The following is a 16,962-nucleotide window of genomic DNA, read 5'->3' as shown; positions in this document are numbered from 1 at the left end:
TAATTAGTAAGAGAATAGCCCAGAGTAAACCCTCAACTTATAGTGGAAAAGGTGAACCTTCTATGTTGGAAAACTGGCTGAGAGAATTTGACAAGCTTTTTAGTGTGGTGAGATGTCCTGCTGAGCTCATGGTTGACCAAGCCGCGTTTTTCCTAGTGGAAGACGCTGACTATTGGTGGACACATAGTAAGATAAGGTTGATATCAGAAAACGACGGTGACTTAAGCTGGGAAGGATTTAAGGGGCCGTTAAGGGACCAATTCTATCCGCCTCATGTGAGGAAGGACAAATCAAATGAGTTTGCTAGGTTCGAAATGGGAAACTTAACGGTGGATGAATATTATCAGAAATTTATGGAATACTTGAAGTTTTGTCCTGAGGACGTCCCAACTGAGGGAAAGAAAATTCAGCGTTTTGAATTAGGTCTATCGTATGAGATTCAAAAGCACATTGAGACTGATAGATATGATACCTTAGACCAGCTATACAAGAGAGCTACGCAGATTGGAAATATTATCAGGAAAGAAAAAGAGAAGTTGGGCCATAGCGGGGAAAAGAGGAAAGAACCCGTGTTTCATAATGATATGAATGCGAGTACTCAAGTCCAGAATCAATTTAAGAAGCACAAACCGTTTGGAGGCTTCCAGGAAAAAGGTTTCCATTCTGGTCAAAACAGCAAGAGTGGGGGAAATTCGAGACTAGAGGCTAGAATGCAGAAGCCTTTGTATGATCGCAATGGGAAGGAAAGAATTTACAACTGTAGGAGATGCCAGAAGAATCACCCAGGAAGGGACTGTCGGGGTGCGTTAGTGGACTGTTCTTACTGTGGTAAGCCGGGCCATAGAATGTATGAGTGTTATACTCGCATGGGACATAAAGAGTTGCAAGGGGGAAATCATAGAGGCTTCCAACAACAACGTCTCATTAACGGACGGAGTGGTAATGAAGCTGGAAGGGGGAACCACAATGGTGGTAGTTTTGGCCGAAACTTAGGAGGTGCCTCAAACCCTAGGTTTCCGGGAAATCACTCTGGTGTCCAGCAACGACAGGGGAATGCTAGAAACGAGAATTTCTTTCCAAACCAACGTGGTAATCACTACAAGAAAACTTGTTTTTAGCAACAAGTTTTAGCAACGACTATATTTTTTTGGTTGCGAAAAATACAAATTGTTGCAAAATAATCGTTGCCATAAAAAAAATGAGTGTGGGCTTTGAAATAATTAATATTTGTTTTTTGCAACGATACCAGTCATTGCTATAAAGCATTATTAGGTAACGCAACAACACGAGTCGTTGCAAAAAATTATTTTATGTATTGCAACAACAATGTCGTTGCAAAAAAAAAAATTGAAAACCAAATACACGGGAAATTGGAGAAAGAGAGAAAGCTTGCTTCAGAAAGCCAAGCCTGACGCGACGCGAAACAGCAAAATCGCCTCCTCCCTGCTTCAAGCCTCCTGCCTGCTTGCCTCGCCTCCGGCGCTCCTGTCCCTGCCTCCCTAGTGCCACCGGCCACCGCCGTCACGCCGTACGTTTAATCGTTTATGAACCCTAATTTTTGAATGTTGGTTTTGTCGATTGTTGTTTACTCGTTTTCTTATGTTTTGCCTCCTAGCTTTCTTCCTCTTACTCTAAGCTATTAAGCTCTCCCTCTCTGTCTCCCTTTCTCTCTCATAGCTCCTTTGCTTCCGTTTCAGATCTACCCAGGTACTCCATTTTCTTATGTTTTTCAAATATTTTACATTTGTAGTTTATAGACTTAGTTTTCTATGGATTTTTTGTAGAAATACTAATGGATGATCGAATGCAACAAGAGGGGGGGGTGAATTGTTGTGTAGTAGGTTTAAGATTTTTTGCTCAACTTTTTGCGGAATTATAATAAGTATAGAACAAAAACTTAAACTTAAAAACGAAAAGAATAATAAAAGGAGACAATAATTTTACGTGGAAACCTTCTTGGCCTAATAAGAAGGAAAAACCACGACCCCCCCGGGATTTCAAAATTCTCACTATGTTTAGGCAATTAGTTACAATTACACAAAACAATGTTTGCTTCACTTGAAGCTTCTCAATTCTCTAAATGCTTTACTCAAAGCTTCTCTACTTAGGCCCACTTCTCTTCTCTTCTCTTCTCTCCTTCTCTTTCTCTTCTCACGTTTCTATTCTCTATTCCCTTAGACTTCCCATAAGTCTAATTACAACAAAACACTCAATTACCCTTTACAAGGCCATTCTCAAGAGGATAAGAATTAAAATAATTACTTAAGAAAAATATAATAAATTAATTGGCATTGGAAAACTGAAAATAGTTTTCTTAAGATGATCTCCCTTTAATGGACACTCTTGAATCCTAAAAGGATTGATTTTTGATTCGAGCAAAGTCCCTTCTATTTATAGAGGGAACAGCCAGCAGTTACCATAAGCATAACGTCCACTATCTCACACATACCTCCACTACCCCCACGTTCTCAAAACAAAAGGTGGTGGAATTATGCGTGTCCGGCTGTTATTTGCTCAAGGAAAAATCAGTTTCCTTAATGCTAAAAATAGCATAGGAGTTTAAAACATAAGATCCTAAAAAATAGGAGATCTAAATCTAATTAAGAAAAAGTCTTGGGCTATTTTTAGAAAACCTAAAAATAGATTTGCCAATTAACTTACTAATTAATTTAAGCAATTAAATTAATTCTAAACCATTACATCAACTTAAAAACAGAAAATAATTAATTCGCAATTTTTCAGTCGATGCTATTCTTCAGACCTGCTACGTAGGAACAGTGTACTGTCTCCAGCTTCAACATTCGTCAGAACTTTAACTCTAGGAACAGCAGACTGTTTTCCAGAGCAATTTCCCAACTTCTTGGATATTTGAGACACATACATCTTCCACGAATCAAGTCATAGGCTTCATCAACGATTCACATTAAATCGGATATATACCTATAAAACAATCTCTAAAAATATGTTTGTTTATTTACAAGTGAAGTCATCATCAAAACCTTAAGAGGCCAACAAATTCCCCCTTTTTGATGATGGCAAACTTTATAAACAAACTTAAGTAAAAATAGAGTAAATCAAAATACATAGAGTATACTAGAGATTAAAGTAACTCTAATTAACTTAGCAAATCAACTTGTTAGAATATAATTTACCAAGCATTCATAATCAAACAGTTTACTCTAAAATATCAAATATTTTTCAAAAGTTTTCAAAATTAATTAACTTAAAACTTAAATGAAATAAACTAAATTAAACTAAAATAAATAAAGACTAACATAACATAATAACCTAATATAATAAAACTATAATAAACCTAATAATAATAATAAACATAACTTATTAAGTATTTTCACAGAATCAAATATTCATAATAAGGACTTCATGAGAACTTCAACAAACTTAGCAACACAGATGATCACTAAACTAGCATAAACACAGCAGCACACATATCATTCATAAGAATCAATATAAATCAACAAGATATGTAACTGTGTATTCACTGCTCCTGTTAAGTTTGTGTAATAATCTTCCCCCTTTTGACATCAATCAAAAAGAATTGGGAGTTATCAAATCTCAGCACAAACCATATAGATTTGTTAGTGATGAAAACAACAAACAACAATAATAAAAGCAAGTGCTATGAACAATGATTAAAACCTGCATAGAGTTAATTGTCACAGACCATAGAAAATAAAAACAAAGAAAAGTAGCAATTGTTCAAAGTTACAACAACCATGTACCCCAGATGGTACAAGGCAAAAAGAAAAATTGTTTGTTAAGTAATACAGCCAACAAATCATTAAATTTTTGAGCAGAGGGATCAAGGGTCAGTCTCTTCTTCATCAATGAATTCAGTCTGCACCTCCACTGTGTCCAGCTTGGCACCAAGGCGTTGTTCCATTTGGTTTAGCTGATCCACAATAGAAGCAAGCGAGACACGAGTTTCATCCTGAAATGCAATGAATTGAGACTGTAGATCAAGGAGCTTGGAGAGAATGGAGTCAGAAGATGCTGTAGGAGTAGGGTCAGCACAACCAACACCAGGAGAGGATGGAAATGGTGGTGGTGTGAAGTGAATGGGTGATGGAGGTGGTGATAAGGTTTGAGTTGGTGGTGAAGTGGTTGGCTTGGGAGAGGGAGGTTCATATGATGTAGGCTCAGGAATGGTTTCTGAAGTAACATCATCAACCTTTACTGCCTTACCTTTTGAAGCAAGCCTCCTACTCTTCCTCTGAGTGACTTTACCCTTCCTCAGCTTTGCAATTACGATCTCCTCATCACTAGAATCTCCTAAAGCTTGTCCTTGTTCCCCCTCAATTTTTGTCTCCTCTTCCTGTTCCCCCTTATTTTCTGTTTCATTGGGAACATGCCCTTGTTTTTCTTCTTCTTTTTCTTCTTCTTCCTTTTCTTTTTCTTTCTCTTTTTCAATTCCTTTTTCTTTCTTTATTTTTACTTCTTTTTCAATCTCTTCTTCTACCACTTCTTCTTCTTCTACTTACTCATCATCAGAACCAACAAAAACTACTTCTTCTAATTCGTTTATTAATACCCCCTCATCAGTTACTTTCAAATGCAAATTTTTCAAACAACGTGCACCAATCTTCATATTTGGTCCCATTGGGAACTCAAGCCCATCCAATGGAACCTCAAATTTTCGAAAAATCCAAGTTAACAGCCCCCCATACCCCACAACATTCTTTTTCTCTATATAGTCGGATAAATGTGATATCATTAAAGATGGAAAATTGATTTTGATTTGATTGTCCATGCAGTAAATCAGAGTTGCATCACGCAGACTCACCTCACTCCTCTTGGAGTTTCGGGGCAAGATGAATCTTCGTGCTACATTATAAAGTAATTTATGCAATGGGGACAACACATTGTGACTGATTTTACCCCTTTTCTGTTCAACCCCTAAAAACTTAAAGATTGTTTTTTCATTTATCCCAGAGAAAACTATCTTAGCACCAACACTGTATGTATCAAACCCTACATATGAAATTTTAAACCATTCTGCCAACAAAGCGCTGTTAAACTCTATTTTAATGTTCCTAACCACACTGGAACACATACCACAGTCATTTGAAAAGTTTGAAATAAACTTTCTCATGATGTTTGGGAAGATGGAATTACAACTATATTCAGTCATTAAAACCTCCTATTCTTGAAATTTAAAAATGTTATGAAGTTGTGGAAAGTAAGTAGAGTCATACCAGAATTTGTCGACCCCAAATCCAACAGACATCTCCTTAGCAACCTCCTCGGCACAGTTAGGGTCAACTTGCTTCAAACGTTTGGCAGTTTGGAATGATGATTCACTTTTTGGTGTGAATGATTTGTGTTTTGGTCGAATGTTGTCAGAGGTTTCTTGTGGTGGTGATGGTAATGGTGCATCTTTTAGCAATGGGGATGGATGAACAATGTTTAAGGGTGTAGGCTGGATGGTTTGGTGGGATGTGGGTGCTTTCTTTCCTGATCTTGATTTTGGAGTTTTCATTTTTGTGTTTTGAAGGATTGAGGAAGAAGGAGGACGGTTTCTTGTGACTGTTTGTGAGGAAGGAGAAGGATGACGGTTTGAGTGATTGTGATGTAGTAAGGGCTTTTTAAAGAGAGTTGACGGTTACCAAACGTCCCATCTCATCAAAGCCTTTTCATCAATGCATTAGATATGGAAGGATTGTGTGTTTTTAAAAAATTTCCCATTATTTTTAATTTTAAGTTGACTGTACAAATTTCCAAACAATGTGATGATATAATATAAAAAGATGTGAAATCAAAATAAAATAAAATAATTTTTCAAGAACAAAATGAATTATGATATTATGAAATATTATGGAGAAAATAATGAACATATTGCTTTGGTCTGTTCGAATTAACAACATGCAAACGTAAGAACATTCATAGTACAAACTTTATTATGTGTTTACCTGATCCATGCAATAATTGATTTTCAATCAAGATTTTGAGATTGATTCCTGACCTCTTCATTTTCATGATGCTTCAATGGGAAATATATGCAACTAACTTTAGTGGAGCTTGATCATACCAAGTTCCAATCTCATCTTTTCATATTGTTCCCTAGGAAGTGGTTTGGTCAGAATATCTGCAACTTGTTCATTTGTGTTAACATGCTTTAGTACAATATTTTTGTGTTCTATGTTATCCTTAAGAAAATGATGTCTAATATGTATATGTTTAGCACGTGAATGATGCACTGGATCTTTAGATATACATATGGCACTAGTATTATCACATTAAATAGGAATGCATTCAACTTTAATACCAAAATCTCTAAGTTGCTGTTTTATCCAAAGCATTTGGGAACAACAAGCTGCTGCTGCTACGTATTCAGCTTCTGCAGTGGATAATGCAACTGTATTTTGTTTCTTGGAACTCCATGAAACTAAACATGAGCCAAGATATTGTACCATACCTGATGTACTTTTTCTATTAACAAGATCACCTGCATAATCCGCATCACTAAAACCTTTTAAATCATAAACATCACTTTTAGGATAAAATAGGGACAAGTCGTCTGTTCCCTTCAAATATCTCAAAATTCTCTTTACTGCCGTGAGATGTGATTCTTTAGGACTTGATTGAAATCTAGCACATAAACCAACACTAAAAGAAATATCAGGTCTACTTGCAGTTAGATACAATAAAGAACCTATCATGCCTCTATACATGGTTTGATCTACGTTGGTCCCATTTAGGTCTTCATCTAGTCTAACATTGGTAGCCATAGGTGTATGGTTGGTTTTAGCATTGTTTAGTCCATATTTCTTAAGAAGTTCTTTAATGTATTTTTGTTGATGAATAAAAATACCATTTTCAGTTTGTTTAATTTGCAAACCAAGAAAGAAATTTAATTCTCCCATCATGCTCATTTCAAATTCTGTACCCATAAGGTTAGAAAATTCTTTACATAACAAGTCATTAGTAGCACCAAAAATAATATCATCAACATAAATTTGAACAACCAAAATATTAGAACCTTTATTCTTAAAGAACAAGGTTTTGTCGATTTTTCCTCTTACAAAGTTATTTTGAATCAAAAACTTTGAAAGTCTTTCGTACCATTGTCTAGGAGCTTGCTTCAAGCCATATAGGGCTTTGTCAAGCTTGTAGACATGATTAGGACAAGAGGTATTTTCAAAACCTGGGGGTTGTTCCACAAAAACTTCTTCATCAAGATAACCATTCAAAAAAGCACATTTCACATCCATTTGATATAGTTTAAAATTCATAAATGCAGCAAAAGAAATTAAAATTCTAATGGCCTCTAACCTTGCTACTGGAGCAAATGTCTCGGTATAATCAATACCTTCTTGTTGATTGTAACCTTTAACCACAAGTCTAGCTTTATTTCTAACAATTATTCCATGCTCATCAAGCTTGTTCCGAAATACCCATTTCAAACCAATAACTTTCTTGTTTTTCGGTTTGGGTTCCAAGTGCCACACTTTATTTCTTTCAAACTCATTTAATTCATCTTGCATGGCAACTATCCAATCGGAATCCTTTAAAGCTTCCTCGTGATTTTTAGGTTCAAGTGATGATAGGAACGCAAAGTGTGCACAAAAGTTTCTCAATTGAGATCTAGTTTGTGTCCCCTTATTTATATCACTTACAATTGAATCAAGAGGATGATATCTTTGATACTTCCAAGGTTTAGGCACAAATTCTCTTGAAGGAACAGTAGCATGTTCTTGTTCAGCAACTTGATTGACATTCTGTTCAGCTACTGGATCATTTTGCTCATCTGTGGGAACAGCTGGATTGGGAACAGTCTGCTGATCCTGTTGTACTGGCAGTTCCTGGAATTGATCAGTTTCTTCTGCCTCTTCTTGTATCGACTGTTCACTTGCTGTTCCTTGATCTTGCACTTTGATTCCTTCATCTTCATCTTCCAAATTTGCAAGACCTATTTTAATATTACTTGTTTCCTGTTCACTTGTTGAAAAGTTAGTTTCATCAAAGATTATGTGAACTGACTCCTCTACGCACATTGTTTTCTTATTATAAACTCTGTAAGCTTTGCTTTGTGATGAATAACCTAGAAATACTGCCTCATCACTTCTTTCATCAAATTTACCTAGGTTTCGTTTTCCATTCACATGAACAAAACATTTGCATCCAAATATACGAAAATAGGAAATATTTGGTTTAACACCTTTGAGCAATTCATAGGGTGTCTTTGAAGTGATTGGTCTAATTAGTACACGATTCAATGTATAGCATGCAGTATTAACGGCTTCTGCCCAAAAATTCCTAGGTAGACCACTAGCAATCAACATGGTCCTAGCCATTTCTTCTAAGGTCCTATTTTTCCTTTCTACCACACCATTTTGTTGTGGTGTTCTAGGTGCGGAAAAATTGTGATTTATGCCATGTTCATTGCAATAATTCATGAAGTTTGAATTTTCAAATTCTTTTCCATGATCAGACCTAATGTGAACAATTTGATTATTGGTAGATTTTTGTGTTTTATTAGCAAAGGAAACAAACTCATCAAAAGCTTCATCTTTGCTTGCCAAAAATAAGGTCCACGTGAATCTACTATAATCATCAACAACAACAAATACATACTTTTTGCCACTACGGCTTTGTGTTCTCATTGGTCCACATAAATCCATATGAATTAATTCTAATGGTCTAGTGGTAGTCACAACGTTCTTTGATTTAAAGGATGACCGCACTTGTTTTCCTTTAGCACAAGGATCACAAACTTCATTTTTAAGAAATTTTATTGCAGGTAATCCTCTTACTAGGTCTTTTGATCTTAAGGTGTTAATCAATGAATTACTAGCATGACCTAGACGCTTGTGCCAAAGAAGTGGGTCTACTTCAATAACACTTAAACACGTTAGACTGTTTCTGGGAACAGTGTCCAGGTCCACCACATAGGTGTTCCCTTTTCTGATTCCCTCCAGCACAGGGTCTCCTGTATTGTTCCTAGAAATTATGCATTTTTCAGAAGTAAACTTAACAAAGTTACCTTTGTCGCAAAATTGAGAAATACTTAACAAATTGTGTTTTAAATTCTCGACTAAAAATACATTATCAATGGCATGGGAACTAGACCTTCCAACCTTTCCTTTGGCGATTATCTCACCCTTCATGTTGTCACCGAAGGTTACTGTTCCCCCATCATAGGCTTCAAGTGAGAGAAATTTAAATTTGTCACCCGTCATATGCTTGGAACACCCACTGTCGAGATACCATGAGTTGTTCCCCCTCACTTGAACCTGCAAAGCAAATTAGTGGTTAGGTGCAGGAACCCATTCATCCTTGGGTTCCTTGTCGACAATACTTGAATCACATTTCTTAATCCATATTCGTTCGACATAATTTTTATTTGCTTTGGTATGCTGTTCCTTCTTTATACATTGATGTTTCAGGTGTCCAATTTTACCACAGAAGGAACATATTTTGCTACTAGGGAGATCTACATAGAACTTTTTCTTTTTATCATTCCTTATATAGCCTAGACCTTCTTTACTTTTGGTTTTAGCATTTAGAATCCATTTGGGAATTTCATTGATTTTCCCTTTTCCTCTTAAGTTTATTTTATTTTTCAAATTTTCATTTTCAATTTCGTAGGATTCTAATTTTGATTTCAACCTTTGAAATTCAGTGCTAACCACGTGAGTGGTTTTATCATTTTCAACCGATTTTGATCTTAACAATTTGCTTTGATTCAATTCAATATTAAGAGTGATAAATTCCTGTTTTAATTTCTCCAACTGCTCTTTCAAAATGATATTCTTATCTAGCAAATCAAAAAATCTACTTTGCACATCGATTCTAAAGGAGTTTAGATATGAGTTATGATCTTCACTTAAGTTAAGATCTTTATCAATTTGGAGACACTTAGCTGTTTTTTCATCTAGCTTTTCTTGTGTCTCAAAAAGCAGTTTAATTAGTTTATTCTTACTTATGTTGGACAGATGTTTAGGAGATGGACCAGAAGACATTACCTCTTTTTCTTTGGATTCTTCATGAGATGCCATGAGACATAGGTTTGCTGTTTCCTCTTCCATTGTAGCTTCTGTCTCAGCCTCGCTCTCCGTATCTCCCCAAGCTGCTATCATTGCTTTTCTAAAATCTGTTTTGAAGTTTCCCTTCTTATATTGTCTTCCAACTTCTCTTGCTTTTCCCTTGCCCTTCTCATTTTTCCATTGAGGGCAATCCTTGATGAAGTGTTCAGTGCTCCCACACTTATGGCATTCAAAGTTTGTCTTCAAGTTCGGTGTTCCCTTCTCTTTGTTATTCCTTTGATTACCATACCTTCTGTTCCTGAAGAATTTTTTGAATTTTCGAGCCAACAGTGCTGCTTCCTCTTCACCAGTTTCTGATTCATCGCTATCATCAGCTGCTAGAGCCAGTCCTTTGTTTCGGGAACTGTCAGCTGTTCCCAAATGCAATTCATGGGTCATTAGGGAACCAGCCAGCTCTTCCAAATTGAACTTGGTGAAATCTTTGGACTCCTGGATGGCTGTAACCTTTGCTCTGCAGCGTTCGTCTTGAGGAAGACTCCTAAGTACTTTTCTAACTTGTTCATCAACGGGAATGATTCTACCAAGAGAGACTAACTCATTCGTAATATTTGTGAACCTAGTGAACATTTCTTAAATGTTTTCCCTAGGTTCCATTACGAATCTTTCATATTTGGACATTAGCAAATCAATCTTGGATCTCTTTACTTCACTAGTACCTTCATGGGTAACTTCGAGCAGGTCCCAAATCTGCTTAGCGGTTTTGCAACCCATTATTCGATTGTGCTCATTTGGACCAAGCCCACAGTGAAGTAACTTGATAGCAAGAGCGTTCATCTCCATCTTTTAAAAATCTTCTTTTTCATATTCAGTGATTGGCTTTGGAACAGCTTCATTGTTGGAGTTGATGGTCGTCACCTCAAAGTCTCCAATTTTAATGACTCTCCAAACTTGATAGTTTTCGGCTTTTATGAAGATTTCCATTCTATTTTTCCAGTAAGTATAGAATTTCCCATCGAACATGGGTGGCCTTTGTGTGGAGTACCCCTCTTCCATGCGCTCGTTCATCTTCAACATCTTTTCAGAGAACAGGATACTGCTCTCAGGGTTTCCTGATTAAATGAGGAACAGGGCTCTGATACCAATTGTAGAAATACTAATGGATGATCGAATGCAACAAGAGGGGGGGGGGGGTGAATTGTTGTGTAGTAGGTTTAAGATTTTTTGCTCAACTTTTTGCGGAATTATAATAAGTATAGAACAAAAACTTAAACTTAAAAACGAAAAGAATAATAAAAGGAGACAATAATTTTACGTGGAAACCTTCTTGGCCTAATAAGAAGGAAAAACCACGACCCCCCCGGGATTTCAAAATTCTCACTATGTTTAGGCAATTAGTTACAATTACACAAAACAATGTTTGCTTCACTTGAAGCTTCTCAATTCTCTAAATGCTTTACTCAAAGCTTCTCTACTTAGGCCCACTTCTCTTCTCTTCTCTTCTCTCCTTCTCTTTCTCTTCTCACGTTTCTATTCTCTATTCCCTTAGACTTCCCATAAGTCTAATTACAACAAAACACTCAATTACCCTTTACAAGGCCATTCTCAAGAGGATAAGAATTAAAATAATTACTTAAGAAAAATATAATAAATTAATTGGCATTGGAAAACTGAAAATATTTTTCTTAAAATGATCTCCCTTTAATGGACACTCTTGAATCCTAAAAGGATTGATTTTTGATTCGAGCAAAGTCCCTTCTATTTATAGAGGGAACAGCCAGCAGTTACCATAAGCATAACGTCCACTATCTCACACATACCTCCACTACCCCCACGTTCTCAAAACAAAAGGTGGTGGAATTATGCGTGTCCGGCTGTTATTTGCTCAAGGAAAAATCAGTTTCCTTAATGCTAAAAATAGCATAGGAGTTTAAAACATAAGATCCTAAAAAATAGGAGATCTAAATCTAATTAAGAAAAAGTCTTGGGCTATTTTTAGAAAACCTAAAAATAGATTTGCCAATTAACTTACTAATTAATTTAAGCAATTAAATTAATTCTAAACCATTACATCAACTTAAAAACAGAAAATAATTAATTCGCAATTTTTCAGTCGATGCTATTCTTCAGACCTGCTACGTAGGAACAGTGTACTGTCTCCAGCTTCAACATTCGTCAGAACTTTAACTCTAGGAACAGCAGACTGTTTTCCAGAGCAATTTCCCAACTTCTTGGATATTTGAGACACATACATCTTCCACGAATCAAGTCATAGGCTTCATCAACGATTCACATTAAATCGGATATATACCTATAAAACAATCTCTAAAAATATGTTTGTTTATTTACAAGTGAAGTCATCATCAAAACCTTAAGAGGCCAACATTTTTAATTTTGATTTTCAAAGAATAAAATTGGTACTCCGTATTTGATGTTGATCTAATTTTTTGGATTTTCTATTTGTAAAATCAAGATTGAATGTATCATGAGATAAGATCCTTTTGGCGGACATGCTTTTGATGATAATTTGTTGCTTTTCTTTCGAATGATAACCGTAGGAAATCAGAATTGTGACTGATAATCATCAAAAAAGCAAAATTAGAAAGAGGACTTTTTTTTTAATTTTAATTAATTTTTAATTTTTGAGGAATTAGGTAGGTCTCAAATTTCTCCTTAAAACATTATTAGAGAGGAGTAATTTAAGAGATTCATAATTTCCATGATTACTATATTTTGAGAGAATAAAGTTTTCAATGATGTAGATCTTCTTGTGAAATTCCTGTAGGTGTTTGATGAAATGTAGATATGCTGTTCTCTCTTATAATTGGTAAAAGTAAGTAAGTTTTTATATGGTTTTTAGTAAGGCATCATATTAAGTAGGGTTATTATTAGTTTCTTAGTGCCTCAAGAGGTCTAATACAGCTTTTGTGCTTCCGAAACAAGTATAACTATTAGTAGAGAGCACAATGAGTGAGCACTCACAATTAAATTACAAATGGATACAAGAAATAGTGGATAAGAATAAATTTGTGTATTATATGGAATACAATGTAGACATGGAGGTTCAGTGGCTTATGTAAAGGCTACTCTGTTATGTGGCTTCTCTTGCTTGTTTGGATGGGTAGTGTACTGGTGTTGTTTGTATGAAAATGGAGCAACATTTCTCTATATGTATAAGTGCAATGTCGGTTAACCTTTGGCAAAGAAATGATGTAGAGCTATCTCAAGGTATTAAGAAAGAGGTTCTCACGAATGTTCCCTCCACTGACATTCATTTTTTCCATAGAGTATTCTAGTAAATCATGATGATCTGTCTGGCAAGTATTGACTCAATTTTTGACATCGTGGAGTACTTTCATCTAATATCCCGATGAAAATGGGGTAAACAAGCGTAAGACCCGTTTGGTTTTGTAAGAGCAGTCATCATTGTTGATGAATTGATGATGATCCAAGCTTCATTGTTGTGACATAATAGCCTCTCAATTTGACTTTGGCAGCCATGCCATTAGTCAGTCTGTTTCCTTAATGATTTTCTATGCTAAAACTCTCTGATTGCTGTGGTTATACCTTTGTTACTTTGAATTTTAACTTCGTTAACAATTGATCAATTCAGTTGGAGTTTGTTGGAAATGGGACGCGGTGTTAGCAGTGGAGGTGGACAGAGTTCATTGGGCTACTTGTTTGGAAGTGGAGAGGCTCCTAAGCCAGCGGCTAATAATCCTCCTGCCAATACTAGTGCTGCACCGGCTGTAAAAGATGCACCAAAGCCTGTTGTTAATTCCCAGCCTGTAGATTTTAAGAATGTTCCTGCTGGTGTTAATAATAATATAAACAACTATCACCGTGCTGATGGTCAGAACACTGGCAATTTCATCACGGTATAGCTTGCTACACTATTAACTTTTTCTTTTGGCACCTCTTTAGTTTATGCATATATAATTTGTTTTGAATTGCCCTTTGGTACTTGTTATTGGCTTGTTTCCTTGTTTGAATTCAACCATAGATACTAGCAATATCTCAAGATTGATTAATTATATTGATTATTGTAATTCATTTATTCCTGGGAATTTGGGATGCTCGTACAAGATCCAGGAGAAAGTAAACTTTTGAAATTATAGGTCTTATATGACAAAAATTTATCATAAGTCATATGTACCTTAACCTGTTTGACAAATTTTAGTCCAATTGTGAATTTGATGGTAAATTCTAAATGCTTTCCCTATACACGTAATGCTTTTGTTAGTGAATATCATGCTAAATGCTTTGCTTAATATGTCTGAACAAAAAGTGTAGGTATGGTTTGATTGTGAATACTCAATATTGGGGCTCATTTGATTCTTAATAACTAACAAAATTATTTGGTGTAGGGAAACATATCTTCATTGGAAATTTTTTGTACTCAATGACGAAGTTGGTGATAGCTACAAGCATTTTGGATGCGCGATGTTTTGGGTTATAAAGTAGCTATATGTGCACTTGTATATTTTTGGACTTTTTCAAAGTGCCTATCACTTGTAAATTTTTGCATAAAAACTTGTGTATGGTTGGAGTATTATGTTGGAAAATTGGTTATCCAATCCGTTACATGTATATGAATTATGTATATTTTTGACACACGATAATATTTGGGACGTGTGATATTTTGGGATACGAATTAATATGTAATGATAATCGGTGATATTAGTTTAGTTGGTTTTAAATTATTTATTATTTTAATTGTCTAGTTTATTGTAGGTTGTTTCAAAAGATAAATAGTTGTTGCGAAAAATGTTTGAAGGTTTTTTGCAACGGTAATAGTTGTTGCGAAAAATGTGTCAGCTTTTTTGCAACGGTAATAGTTGTTGCGAAAAATGTGTATGTTTTTTGCAACGGTAATAGTTGTTGCTAAAAACATTAATAACAAATTTTACTTTATTGTTTTTCCTACAGTAAAGTCGTTGCAAAAGATTGACTATCATGTATTGCAACAACTTAAATTGTTGTGAAAAATAGAAATTTAACAATGAAAATTGTTGTAGCTAAAAATGCAGGAAATTTGGCAACGAGCTTTTTTGTTGCTAAAAATGTTTGAAGGAATTGCAACGACATTTTTTTTTGCAACAATAGATCTCGTTGCAAAAAACAGATACCTTTCGCAACCACCATAGTCGTTGCTAAAACCTTTAGCTACGGCTGTACCTGCAACAATGGAATTCGTTGCAAAAAACATTTTTAGCAACGAAATCAGGTTTTTAGCAACGATTTTTTCTGTTGCTAAAAACAAGTTTTCTTGTAGTGAATCAAGGAGGTGTTACTGCTTCTACTCAGAATGATGGCAGACTTTCAGCGGTGAATTCGAGGGAAGCAGCGCAGGCGTCGAATGTGGTCATAGGTACGTTTTGTATTAATACAAAATCCGTTAAAGTACTTTTTGATTCTGGTGCATCGTGCTGGTTTGTTTCAAAGTCTAGAGTTAAGGACTTAGAATTGGAGAACCCTGAGGAAACATCTTTTTCAGTCGCTACTCCTTCTGGGGAGATTTTTCATTGTGATACGTTGTTCCGTGAAGTGCCGGTTAAGATAGGGAAAGTAAAATTTCCAAGTGACCTATTTTCTCTAGAAATGGATAATTTAAATGTAATTCTTGGGATGGATTGGCTAAGTAGATATAAAGCAATAATAGATTGTGAAGAACAGTCGGTGACTTTAAGTGGACCCAAGGGCGAGAAGGTTAAATATAGGAGTCTTCCTAAGGGACCGAGGATAAAAATCGTATCGTCATTGAAGGTCAGGAAGTTAATCAAGCAAGGGCAACCGTGGTTTCTGTGTAGTATAAGTAAGGTGGAGGAGCGGGAGCTGCGGCTTGAGAACATTCCGGTGGTCTGTGATTTTAGAGATGTTTTTTCAGAAGAACTTCCTGGTATGCCGCCAAGAAGGGATGTGGACTTCTCGATTGACTTAATCCCTGGGACAGGGCCAATTTCAAAAGCCCCTTACCGAATGGCCCCAAAGGAGATGGAAGAATTAAAAGCCCAATTGGAGGAGTTGTTGGAGAAGGGTTATATAAGACCCAGTGTGTCGCCATGGGGATCTCCGGTGTTGTTTGTAAGGAAAAAGGACGGAACGATGCGTCTCTGTATTGATTACAGAGAACTTAATAAGGTCACTATTAAGAATAAATACCCATTACCACGGATCGATGATCTTTTTGATTAGTTAGAAGGGGCAGGAGTCTTTTCCAATATTGATCTGAGGTCAGGGTATCATCAATTACGTATCAAGGAGGAGGATATTAGTAAATCAGCTTTTAGAACCAGATACGGACACTTTGAATTTACCGTGATGCCTTTTGGATTGACCAACGTACCGGCAGCATTTATGGGGTTGATGAATCGGGTTTTTAACGCGTATCTCGATAAGTGTGTGGTGGTGTTCATTGATGATATTTTGGTATATTCCAAGAGCCAACAAGAACATCGAGAGCATTTAAGGATAGTCTTACAGATTCTGCGAGAGAATCAGTTGTATGCTAAGTTTTCGAAGTGTGAATTTTGGTTAGAGCAAGTGGCTTTTCTGGGTCACATTGTTTCTAAGGAAGGAATTTCCGTTGATGCAGCAAAAGTAGCAGCTGTTCGGGATTGGTCTACACCTAGGAATGTTACAGATATCCGGAGTTTCTTAGGATTAGCAGGGTACTATCGTCGTTTTGTGAAGGATTTTTTCTCGTATCGCTCGTTCACTAACAGCCTTGATGAAGAAGGAAAAGAAGTTCGAATGGACTGAGGAGCGTGAGAAGGCATTTCAGTTGTTAAAGGAAAAGTTAACTACAGCCCCTGTGTTGACCTTACCTGATCCATCCTTGGAATAATCTGTCTACAGTGACGCTTCCAAACATGGATTAGGTTGTGTTTTAATGCAAGATAGGAAAGTGGTGGCGTACGCTTCGCGTCAACTAAGGACTAATGAGGTGAATTATCCAACA

At 36.0% G+C, this 16,962-nt stretch overlaps 1 protein-coding gene across 1 annotated transcript; it reads left to right on the top strand.

Annotated features, from left to right (window-relative positions):
* Positions 1–1,548: 1,548 nt before the first annotated feature.
* LOC130821352 (protein SPIRAL1-like 1) lies at positions 1,549–14,589 on the top strand. The gene is made up of 3 exons (XM_057687068.1): positions 1,549–1,707; positions 13,615–13,879; positions 14,369–14,589. Exons 2-3 carry the CDS (start codon positions 13,631–13,633, stop codon positions 14,405–14,407), a joined length of 288 nt encoding a protein of 95 aa, XP_057543051.1. The 5' UTR covers positions 1,549–1,707; positions 13,615–13,630; the 3' UTR covers positions 14,408–14,589.
* The last annotated feature ends 2,373 nt before the right edge of the window (positions 14,590–16,962 follow it).

The sequence above is a fragment of the Amaranthus tricolor genome, chromosome 8 (assembly GCF_026212465.1).
Source record: "Amaranthus tricolor cultivar Red isolate AtriRed21 chromosome 8, ASM2621246v1, whole genome shotgun sequence".
Taxonomy (NCBI): Eukaryota; Viridiplantae; Streptophyta; class Magnoliopsida; order Caryophyllales; family Amaranthaceae; genus Amaranthus; species Amaranthus tricolor.
The sequence above is the reverse complement of the archived record's forward strand: the minus strand, read 5'-3'. Positions and strand labels throughout refer to the sequence as shown.

Excerpts from the sequence above, each read along its gene's own strand:
- LOC130821352 (XM_057687068.1), top strand. The coding sequence starts at position 13,631 with ATGGGACGCGGTGTTAGCAGTGGAGGTGGACAGAGTTCATTGGGCTAC. Across the intron at positions 13,880-14,368 it reads ACACTGGCAATTTCATCACG|GGAAACATATCTTCATTGGA; the intron begins GTATAGCTTGCT and ends TATTTGGTGTAG.